General features: G+C 45.1%; 1 protein-coding gene across 1 annotated transcript in view; it reads left to right on the top strand.

Annotated features, from left to right (window-relative positions):
• LOC118770992 (potassium voltage-gated channel subfamily H member 2-like) overlaps positions 1 to 11,536 on the top strand; it is a 111,308-nt gene extending 99,772 nt beyond the window's left edge. Inside the window, exons 6-15 of the mRNA XM_036518815.1 lie at positions 1,976 to 2,398; positions 5,128 to 5,524; positions 6,472 to 6,671; positions 7,016 to 7,268; positions 7,913 to 8,106; positions 8,943 to 9,045; positions 9,131 to 9,427; positions 9,812 to 9,998; positions 10,330 to 10,519; positions 11,183 to 11,536. Coding sequence (XP_036374708.1) covers positions 1,976 to 2,398; positions 5,128 to 5,524; positions 6,472 to 6,671; positions 7,016 to 7,268; positions 7,913 to 8,106; positions 8,943 to 9,045; positions 9,131 to 9,427; positions 9,812 to 9,998; positions 10,330 to 10,519; positions 11,183 to 11,419 — 2,481 coding nt within the window. The 3' untranslated portion in view covers positions 11,420 to 11,536. The remainder of the gene's footprint in view (positions 1 to 1,975; positions 2,399 to 5,127; positions 5,525 to 6,471; positions 6,672 to 7,015; positions 7,269 to 7,912; positions 8,107 to 8,942; positions 9,046 to 9,130; positions 9,428 to 9,811; positions 9,999 to 10,329; positions 10,520 to 11,182) is intronic.
• The last annotated feature ends 517 nt before the right edge of the window (positions 11,537 to 12,053 follow it).

Here is a 12,053-nt window from a genome sequence, read left to right as displayed (position 1 = left end):
GCATGTGTATGGGTAGTAATGAGTAAAACACCAATTTATTTTGACTTTCTAAAGGAAACAAAGGCAACAGAAACTCTTGGATTCAACATTCAAATCCATTTGTAATTTTGGTGGATTCCTGCCTCGCACTGGTACATTAGATCCACTTGAGGTATTGAAGATCATAAAGTGTGTCTGTGCATGTGTATTAGTGTGTTTTCATATATGTGGACTAACATTATAGTTTGTCTGCGTATGTGTGTTATAGTGAGTGTGTGTGTGTGTGTGTGTGTGTGCGCGTGCGCATGTGTATGTGTTAATTTGTGGCCGTGTGTATGTTAAATGTGTGTGTGTATGTGTGTTTGCGTGCGTGTGTGCATATGTACTAGTGTGTGGTCGTGTGTGTGCATGCATGTGTGCGTTGCAGTGTACCCCAGTCAACAGGAGCATTACCGCTGTCAGTCTAAGGTCTGTTGGGGATTCTCTCTCCCTGTTTTACAGTGCCATGCACCAGGATTCGAGCCAACATCCAGAGGGAGTATATACTGAGTGCTCTTTTATTTAAAGTCACTGAAGTATCTCCTCTCCAATCTTATTCTTCTTATTTTACTCTTGGAAGACACCCAGGATGACTTGCAGAGCATATAAAAATGTTAGATGTGTTTTTAGGGATTGTTTTTTGTTTAATCTAAAAGACAACTAAAAGACAACTATTTCCACACCACATCAAAGCAGTCTGCTCATGATCTGTGAATGTTGTCAATGGTAAAGTATCTAAGTTAGGTGAGCAAAATGAAACACAGGGAAAATATTTGTTTGCGCTAAGTGTAGGGAACGTGAAAGAGGTGCACAACTTCACAAGTGAGCTCCAAACCCCTGATGTCCTCTCACACTACTGACTCTAACAGCCAACATTGTTACCATTTGCTCTAAAGGCAATTTTCCCCTAACTCCATAGGCAACAGCAGCTCCTCTACAGAAACATCCGTTTATGTGTCTGTTCTGCACAATGAAACCCGGTGAAAGCGTTTGTTTGCACTAGGGGCCCTTCAACGGCCATAAAAAGAACACAGAAATGGCATCACAAATCCCCTCCTTCTCTGAGAGTTGAAATGTGGCGCCGTTTGAGAGCAGGGAATGTGTATCTCTCTGTCTGCATGAGTGCAGAGCCTTAGAGGCAGTAGACTTGCGGGACGGACGCTGTCACCAGCCTGGGGAAATAGCTCTCCGGCCGCGGCACGGGCCTGTGTCTACAGTCGCAGAAATACCACATCCTGAACTGTGAGAGCACAATATACCAATATACTCGTGTAGATACACTTAATATACCTGAGTATATTGGTATATTGTGCTCTCACAGCTCAGGATCTTGAACTACTCTTGGTCAAATTTAACATGACACTTAACATGGTAAATGTTGATGTTGGTTGAGTAATGTAGTGAATGTTCGAGACCCAGCCCTATTGGATCATAGCTGTTACAGTGGATCCCATGGGGTATCCGTTTCCTTTTTCTCTGCAATGCATCATGGTCAAATTGAGTTCCTGAAACATAGGCGAGAGTTTGAGTTCTTCCACAGAGGGTATATCTCTTTTTTTGCTTCTTTCTGATTGTCAAGTGTTTTCAGTATGAATAGGCTTCTCTGTTGTGAGCTTTTAGTCATTTGTGCTGTGCAATTTACCGCATGATTATTGAAGGTTTGGGACATTTTCCATTGCAAAGCATAGAGGCAGATAAGGTCTGTGTAACTCTCTGTTGCTGGTATAGACTGAAGAGAAATTTAAACCTCTACAGCTACATAGCACTGCCCTCCCTAGAAGAGATACAGTTAGCATCTTGCGGGAAACACCAGGAGCCTCCGCTTGAAGAACAACTGGGTTATTTTCTCCAGCTTTGTGGAGTCCATCATAATCGGCCCATGCACTAAGCTCCATGACACATGGAAATATTGCTGCCAAATCAGTTTCCATAGCCCTTCCCTCTCTCTGTCTCCCAGGTGCTGTCGCTAGGCGCCGACGTATTGCCTGAGTACAAGCTCCAGGCCCCCCGCATCCACAAGTGGACCATCCTCCACTACAGCCCCTTCAAGGCGGTGTGGGACTGGCTGATCCTCCTGCTGGTCATCTACACGGCCATCTTCACGCCCTACTCGGCCGCCTTCCTGCTGAGTGACGAGGAGGACCCGGCCCTGCAGAGCTGCATCTACTCCTGCAGCCCGCTCAACGTGGTGGACCTCATCGTGGACATCATGTTCATCATCGACATCGTCATCAACTTCCGCACCACGTACGTCAACTCCAACGACGAGGTGGTGAGCCAGCCCGGGCGCATCGCCGTCCATTACTTCAAAGGTTGGTTCCTCATCGACATGGTGGCAGCTATTCCCTTCGACCTGCTCATCTACCGCTCTGGAGAGGAGGTGAGAGGCTGACCTTGGTGGAACCTTGGTGACGTTGAATCGTGGGTATTGTAGTCCCCCCAGTGCACAGAAATAACAATCCATGTTTACTGCCACAAAAAACATTCATTATTTATCTATATAAAACTCTGTGTATAAGTTCATGAATAAAAGAAGAAATTAATTATTGGTTAAAGGCTAGTGGTTTAGCGCTATTATTATTAAATTGGTAGCTAAACCTTTGTTAATTGATTTATTTTTTCATTATTATTGCTTATAATAAAAACTAATCTTGTATCTATAGCATCTGGGTTTATGGTTACAGTTAAGCTGAACACTAATAAAACACGAATAAAATATCATTTGTTGTCTGACCAAGGAAGATCCTGTTTCAGCAATCTATCTTTGATCAATCTTTGAAGCGTGAAAAGGCCACATTGTCATTGTGCACTGACAAGTCAGAATATTACTCAGCGAATGATGAATAATCTAAAAAAATCAACTGTCACTCATAAAGAATTTTTTAATGATTTTTTTTATGAACAATGAATTCAAATGAACTAGTTCAAGGATTCACATTTAGTTTTAGTTGCAAGTATGACCATTAAAGAAATGCAGCTTATGGTTCCAGAGTGGCTCAGTTGTTTAAGCCTTGTTCTGAGTGCAGGTTTAGCCTCGTAGGCCATGACATCTCACATTCTAGCCTGGGTTGTGTCATTATGACTGGGAGTACACGTTAATGGAATGTAATTGGCTCCATTGTGGCACGGTGGGTCCTCTTTCTGCCAGGGTCCTCGTGACATTGCTGAACAGCATCCTCTAGCTACTTGTCAGGCACCAATGAGTTGCTCAGTTGCTCACCTGTCCTCTGTTCAGCGTTCTCCTTGTTGTGGTGCACTGTGGGACTTGTAGTGCAAAAATTAGCCATTGCCTGCATGCAAGTGTATTGGAAGATTGCTGTCGTTGAGCTTCTGCATTCTAGCACAAATGCAGAGGATGATATTGTGAGCTGAGCACAATGTGTACAACTGGTGATTCCAATGTTAGGTTGAAAAAGGAATAAAAAAGAAATACAACTCTGGAAGTGCAGACGTATATAAATGTCAAATGAAAGCGAGAAGTAGTGGCTCTCACACTGAATAACATTACCAGCGTACAACAAGAATATGCAATAATTGCATCGCTGAAGACACTGGGGTGGCTATTTTAACTCATTTTTACCAATAGTTAATGATTAACCAAATCTTTGTGCCTTAATAAGGCTGCAAAACTACAACCAAACTATATCACAAATATGGATCCCTCCTGTCTCATAAGAAACATGTAGCTTATACTGAGCAGTAAATGAACATGCACTTGATAATTGCATTTGTGCATTTCTAATCCAGTGTGGGCTTGTTTGTCTAGATCAAGGAAATGTACTTTAGCCCTGCCCACACTTTGTGAGAAAGTTAATGACAAATAAACAAGAATGTAATGAGTCATTTGCTTGAACTGATTTTATGAAATGAGCTCCTCAGCTATGAAGATTATTCCTTCAGTGACATATTGGCTGAATAACAGAGTGTGTTTAATTTAAGTCTAGGAAAAATAATAACTGCCTTGACCTTCGGGGATCATTCGTGAGGTAAAACTATGTAAGAAAAATAAAATTCAAAATATTTTTACAAAAGAATCTGTTTAAGGTTACTGAACTAGAGTTCAGATGGTGATCTGCACATTTAGTTTCTTGTTCCTGCATTACAGGCTTGTTTAAATCCATCTGGCAGCTAACAGGAAAGGTTAGGATGGTCATACTGCCCATTAATATTAAATGTCAAATGTAAGGCAGGTTTTTCTGAAGACTGCAGGAAATATGGTATGGCACAAAGAGTATAAGTATGAGGATAATGTTTGGAGGCATGCTGTGTGTTTTAAATTGTCATCATCCTGAGTGTTAGCCTATGATACATTATCAGTTGGCAGCTCCTGGATGCCTCCTTATGAGGGCTAATACAGCTCATGTTCAAATCTGCTGGTAATTTATTTGCTCCGTTGACAGAGGTGACTTCTCTTCCAGCGTAATCAGAAGAAATGATCACCACAAGCCAACAATCCAATATATAACCAGCAGAGAAGATTGATTGCGAAAATACCCCATGTACTAATGTGGAGATTATTTATCATTCCTATTGACAGTGGAGAATTAATGAGGGACATAATTGTGGAAATGAACACCTGAGGCTGATAGGCCAATAAATAAGGAAGAGACTATTTATGACCTCCAGTATATCACTGTATTCCCCCGACGGATTAGTCCATGGGAGGGTTTCCCCCACTGTGATGCTCATTAGCATCTGTTCCTTGGCAACAGCATCAGTCCACAGTCCCCCCTGCATCTACTCACAGACTGTGAGCTCAGTGGTCCAACTTATGAAGTACAGTCAAATATCACCAAATATTCACTTCATAGTGGGATTCTTGCTTAATGAGAGTTGACATTATTAATGGATGAAGGGGCTCCATATTAAACCACATATCTAATTCTGATATCTCTGATTTCCTCCCTTCATTTACTAAGTCAGATATGCTATACTGTATCTCTGTCGATTTCTGTACTACTGCAGCAGTTTTACTGCAAGCTGTTAACTTCTTGTCAAAGTTTGTGTTTTCGGCTGGGGACAGAGTGGTGAAATTCTTTCACTTGCTCAACCTTTGGATCCTCCTCCCATGTCTTTCTGCCATTCCAACCCCGCCCCCCCCTCCCTCAGACGACGACTCTGATTGGCCTGCTGAAGACGGCCCGGCTGCTGCGGTTGGTGCGCGTGGCGCGGAAGCTGGACCGCTACTCTGAGTATGGCGCGGCGGTGCTCTTCCTGCTCATGTGCACCTTCGCCCTCATCGCCCACTGGCTGGCCTGCATCTGGTACGCCATCGGCAACGTGGAGCACTCGGCCGCCAACCGCATCGGCTGGCTGGACTCGCTCGGCGAGCAGCTGGGAAAGCACTACAATGACACCATCCCCGGGTCCGGGCCCTCCATCAAGGACAAGTACGTCACGGCGCTCTACTTCACCTTCAGCAGCCTGACCAGCGTGGGCTTCGGCAACGTCTCCCCCAACACCAACTCCGAGAAGATCTTCTCCATCTGCGTCATGCTCATTGGCTGTGAGTCGCTTCTCGAGGCCCGGGGCCAGTACTGGAAATTTCACACCATCACAGACCATGGTGTCTGAAAATTAAACCTGCTGTGCGGCTGCCATAACACATTTATTACTCAAATTACTTATTTTTACTTAACTATTACTTAAGTGAACTTAAGTATTGCTTGAGTGCTTCCCTGGATCAAGTGAATGGTAGTGTGATGCTAAATGCAACATAATGTGCTCTAATGCTTGCTATAAGTCTGCAAACACATTATAACTAGCTTATAAATGAAAACTCTTATGAAGCATGAAGTAAGACTTGCTTTGACATATGATTGAATAATTTTCATCTCAACTTGAGATCATGATTATAATCTGGTATTAATAATTATACACATTATGTAGAATTGTGTAGCTTATAACCTTTATGAATGGCGACATAAGATCAGCTAAATTAAAATGTTGTCATATATGTACACACACACACACACACACACCACAGTTTGCTAAGCAAAACATAATGTAGTATGAAGCTGAAACAAAAATGCCAAACCAGCACAGTGCCACATCTCAAATGCATTTAAGACTCAGAGCAACTAAACAAACTGGCCCATGTCTACTGTGCTTGAAGGGAAATCATAGCTATTTCAATGATATTTGCATTCAAGACTGGACTGTGCTACATTTGAACTTCTAAACCTTGGCCGTTATGAGCCATTAAGGTTATCTAGGTCACAGCTCAAAGTATGTGGCTGATTACCTAGCTGGCTGCTGTAGCCAAAGACATACTATTACTGATGCTATTAACTAGCAAGCTAGCTACATGGATATCTCTGGTAAGTGTAAAGGTTGGTGTGCGTAATACAGTTATTCACACTTAATTATGTTAAGTAACATAATGATTGTGCAGTCTGATTTTGGCGATACACATGTGCATGTCCCCCTCACCCTCTCTCTGTCTCCAACCAGCTCTAATGTACGCCAGCATCTTTGGGAATGTCTCTGCCATCATCCAGCGCCTGTACTCCGGCACCGCCCGCTACCACACCCAAATGTTGCGGGTTCGAGAGTTCATCCGCTTCCACCAGATTCCCAACCCGCTCCGGCAGCGGCTGGAGGAGTACTTCCAGCACGCTTGGTCCTACACCAACGGCATCGACATGAATGCGGTCAGTAGAGCGCCCCCTGGAGTCCTCACCAAGCAACTCACATTTTCTTTGTCACAGGACAATTTACATTACATTACATTATTGTCATTCAGCAAAATATCTTATCCAGAGCAACTTTCATAGGTTACAGTTTTTACATGTTATCTATTTATACAACTGAAGTGTGGCAAGTGTGGGTTAAGTACCTTGCCCAAGGGTGCAATAGCTGTGCCCCAGTGAGGAAATGAACCAGCAGCCTTTGGTCTACGAGCCCGGCTCCTTACCACCACGCTAGTCTATGCTATATTGTTGTAGATCACGTTACAGTGGGCATTTTGAATAGGAGAACACTGTGTCCCGTGCAGGTTCTGAAGGGCTTCCCGGAGTGCCTGCAGGCTGATATCTGCCTGCACCTGAACCGCACCCTCCTGCAGAACTGCAAGGCTTTTAAAGGTTCCACTAAGGGCTGTCTGCGCGCCCTCGCCATGAAGTTCAAGACCACCCACGCCCCGCCGGGCGACACCCTGGTGCACGCGGGCGACGTGATCACAGCCCTCTACTTCATCTCGCGCGGCTCCATCGAGATCCTGAGAGGAGATGTGGTGGTGGCCATACTGGGTAACCGCGGGGCTCCTCCCCTGGGTGGGGCTATGTTTTGGGGGTGTGGCTTTCAGGCCAGGACTGCAAATCTGGGCTCTCTTCATATCCTACTGTCATCACAAATAGTACACTGTTGTCAATTGGTCTTGCTGTTGCATTAAATGTGTTATTTGTGTATGTGTGTGTGTGTGTGTTTGGATGGGGCATGGGCTGTTAGGGAGTGTGTGTGTTTGTATGGTGTATGTGTGTCTTAGGTGAAGCTGAGGGTGTTAGGGACTGTGTGTGTGAAGGTGACAGTGTGTGAGTCACAAGCTCCAAAACCCAGTGTAAATGAATCTTTCTTTTCCAGCACAGCAAGCCAACAGCGCCGTCTGAGTCTGTGTCTATTTGCCTGCAATATATTCAGGCAACAATACCATCTGTGGGCATTCTAATCACAATTCCATTATGTTGGGTACTGTTATTTAAATTCTATAGGGCATGAAAATTTGCAATATTTTACAAAAGACATGAATTACTTTTGTTATATCAATCAATATTAAAAAAAATCATTATTTTTCTGCCCTGGACAGGAGCATAAGCTCTGAGCGTGAAATCCAGGAGCAGTCATTTTTTGAAGGAATTGCCAAGAAATGCAAGGGACCTCCTTCTGTGTCATGCAGGGAAGAATGACATATTCGGGGAACCCATCAATCTGTATGCGCGACCCGGGAAGTCGAACGCGGATGTGAGGGCGCTGACCTACTGCGACCTGCACAAGATCCACCGCGAGGACGTTCTGGAGGTCCTCGACATGTACCCCGAGTTCTCCGACCACTTCTGGAGCAACCTGGAGATCACCTTCAACCTGCGTGACGTGAGAGCCACCGCACCTCACACACGCCTATGCCCTGGTCACTTTCAGCACCACCACAACAGCAACATGGAACCATAAACATCTGTAAACTGATGAACTTTAGGCTAAAGTTCAAATGAATGGAAGTGGTTGCACCACACTGATAACATTGATAAAAAAATGACCTCTGACATTAATGATAAAATTAATGACATAATTTTCTGGCAGTTACTTTTTTGGCATTCCAAATGACCTTATCTTTTTTAAGGGTGCTGAAGTCATGACAGAGATACAGTGCTTGAAAATGATTCTTTTTTTAGACGTTCCTCATGAATCTGTTTCAGCCATCAGTACCATTTGATAAAAAATGTATCAATATAACATTTGATAATATGGTGCTAGGAAGTAATAAAAAGGTCACATTTATAGTCTGGATACAATATGTATCAAGACTATTATGTGTGCATCATGCTCCCTCTCTTTCTCTCTCTCTTTCCCTTTCACCCCCTCTTTCTGTCTCTTTCCCTCTCTCTCCTACTCCCTCTCTCCTTCTTTCTTTTCCCCTCCCCCACTCTCCCTTTCCTTCCCTTTCCCTCTCTTGAAATACAGATCAATTCAGATTTTCTGTATTTGCTTGAATTATCATGTAAATATTGTCAAAGCACATAATATGTGCACACAGATATGATACATGCATACCTATACACACACATATATACTTAAATACATACTATATATATACATACATCACATGAAAAGGAAGGAACAGGCAAAAAAGAAAGAAAAGGAACCAAATACAAATAAATAATGCCCATAAATCTCAATAATGAAGCTATAATGATGTCTCTCTCCTCCAGTCTAACATGATCCCTGGGTCTCCGAACAGTGAAAAGTCTGAGAGTGGCAGCTTTAGCCGCCTGCGCAGACGCAAGCTGTCCTTCCGCCGTCGGACGGAGAGAGGTACCGCACCCTTCTGGAAACTTCCTTCACCCCAGACCTGCAGGCTACAGCACTAAGAGGTCCTTTCTGTCTCTGCTTCTCTCAGATGGCGAGAAGGTGGGCGGGGCCAAACAGCCTCAGAGGCCCGTCCGTTGGACCAGGAAGCAGGCTGCGGGAAACCTGGGGGAGGGGCGGAGCGCAGAGCAGGAGGGGCCTCAGAGCTCAGAGTCCTCCCCCTTGCACTCGATCGGTGATGAGGGGGAGGAGCCCATCCTTGTGTGCCCCGCACCTCCCTCTGCACTGCTGGACCTTGCCCAAGGCCAGACCACACCCCCTAACTTCAGTGACGTGGCAGAAGGGGAGGGGGATCCCAAGAATGGCAGCACCTGTAATGTGCTGTCAGGTCAGGCCCCGCCCCCTCTATCATCTAAATCCATAGTAGAACCAAAGAAAAGTCACTTAAAGTCACTGTGTGGACAGAGCCCAACATTCACATAATGTTTACTTTTGATCATTTCTTTGCAAATCTGGTAAATGACTATGAAATGTAATAAACGATACAGTAATGTGATCTCTTAGCCTGAACTTTTTGCATGCATTTTTATGAGTAGCTCTGATAAAAGTGTCCACTAAATGTCTAAATGTAAACGTAATAGTTACAATTCATGTATTCTGAGACCAGATAGGAAGATACACCTGCACCTTCTTATAAACCTGGACATGTGTTACCTGAACTTTCTGAATGACTGGCTCTGTCTCTTTTTCTTCCTCTCTCTGTCCCAATCAGATGCGTTTTCTGGTGTCTCCAACATCTTCAGCTTTTGGGGGGACAACCCCGGGCGGCAGTACCAGGAGCTGCCCCGAGAAAGTTTGTGCTCCCCTCCCCCGCCAGACACGCCCCTGCGCAACATCTCCAGGCAACAGCGGAACCAATTGGAGGGCAGGTTGGAGCAGCTGCAGAAACAGCTCAACAGGTGAGCCTGGCTGACCAATCACATTGCACGGAATAACCATGGAATTTTTCACTTGTGAAGCATACATTTTCTTATAAGAAATCCCCATGCTCAAAAATCACTTCACCCATAAAATACACAATGTAGTGTATCCATTCAATAACTAGCTTTCTGACTTGATGTAATAACTTTATTGCATGCCAGCTTCTAAGAAGCTTAGAAGAAATTTTGTTTTCAAAGATACAGAACTTCCGAAGGCTTGCTTGCAACAAATAAAATATCAGTTATTACTATCCGTTACAAAAAATGACACTTACTCTGTCTGGAACCTCTCTGGTTGAACTGCTTGCAGGTTGGAGACGCGGATGTCAACGGATATTGGCGCCATCATGCAGCTGCTGCAGAGGCAGATGGTCCTGGTGCCTCCGGCCTACAGCACGGTGACCTCTCCGCCCCAGCCCTGCCCCTACCAGCCCCCCGGGGAGAGGCGGGTTCAGCCCGTACCGCCCCTGGAGACAGAGACGCTGGCCTCCCTTTCTCAGGTAGCCGCCAGTACACGAGGCTGTTCTCAAGGTTGAACCTGCGCCCTCTGGTGGCAGAAACAGAGAAGAAAAATTTGGCCTCTCTTTCTGTTCTGCTCCACAATACTTCTGACGTATCAGTATATGTTTGTCACCATTTTATCTGTGCTGCAGCCTTTGTAAGAATCAGGATCTGATACCTTTCGGTGACCAACCAGACTCTAACCATATGTTGCTGCTCATTGAAAAACACTTTTTGCACCTACCTATTTACAACCACTACTATATGCTATATTTGATGTTCAATGATCAAAGTCAGATAGAGGGTTGCCTTTTTTCCAAGACATGTCTTGCTGTAGTCTGAAAGTCGTATCACATCAAAATCATGCACATGGGTTTGGACATTTTGTCTTGATAGAAATAGCAGCTCTGGCTGCAGGCCCTTTGAATGGACTCAACAGTCCACCCCAGCAAATATAACATGTCTGTTTAGCTGCATTTGTCACTGCTAAATCCTTATCCACTTTGTCCACTTCAATATTTTCTGCATATCTCCAATTTGATACCATTTACCATATTGGTGACATGTTGCACATGTTAGTGGTTCCATAAGCCTTCATTATAGTGGCTCTCCATAAACGTTTCCTCTCCGTAACCCTTCCTCATCCTCTGTCCCTGCTGCAGGTGCTGGACCCCCAGGGCTCAGAGGGCACCCCGGCCGAGTCCCATGAGTCTCTGCAGAGCACAGACTCCTCCCCCACCAGTCCCTCTGCAAGACTCCTCTCAGGAATATGCGGCCCGCGGCGCGGCTCCGAGACAGGAGCGGGGCTGCAGCCTAGTCGCCGGCTGTCGTTGCCAGGCTGCCACATGCCCCTGGAGTCACGGACACCACAGCGATACGGGTCCGACCCCGGAAGCTAGGGGGCATGGCCTCCGCGTCTGCCCCCTCCCTCACCAAGGCCTGCCATGGTGTCCAAAAACATCCCAGCATCAGGGGAGCCTCACAGGGGACGTATCGGACGACACAAAACGTGACCATTTTCCGTTCCCTGTTTCCATGTTCTCTGCACTACAGGCTCCTCAGAGCGAGGTAGAAGCATGCCTGGATTTCTTTCTTCAGTACAGCACCTCATTTTCTGCGACAGAGAGACAGCTATTGAACGACACAAACACTTCTTACGCAGCACTGAAGATGTCACTGAACATCGGTCACCTCCTTTGGTGGCACTGAGGGAGTTTGGTTATGAACACTTATTTGGAAATGTTTCCTTTCCTACTGTATAAATTGTTTGATAACTGTGATAAACACGAGTTAGGCATGATAATATCCCCGTGTTTGTGGAGCTTCCGGAACTGGCTGGCGTACCTCAGTGTTAGCTGGTCTAACATCAGGTGGCTCTCTGCCCCGTCCATTTTGTATGCCTGATTCTTTTGGTTCGGGCAGCTAGAGCACCCTAGAGCAGACAGGCCTCGTTTCTATCCACAAAACAACTGTATATGCTCCAAACAGGTAAGGGTTAAAAGCCATGAATTCCTCACAGACATATCAGACTCC

The sequence above is a fragment of the Megalops cyprinoides genome, chromosome 24 (assembly GCF_013368585.1).
Source record: "Megalops cyprinoides isolate fMegCyp1 chromosome 24, fMegCyp1.pri, whole genome shotgun sequence".
Classification (NCBI taxonomy): domain Eukaryota; kingdom Metazoa; phylum Chordata; class Actinopteri; order Elopiformes; family Megalopidae; genus Megalops; species Megalops cyprinoides.
This window is presented reverse-complemented; position numbering and strand designations above follow the sequence as displayed.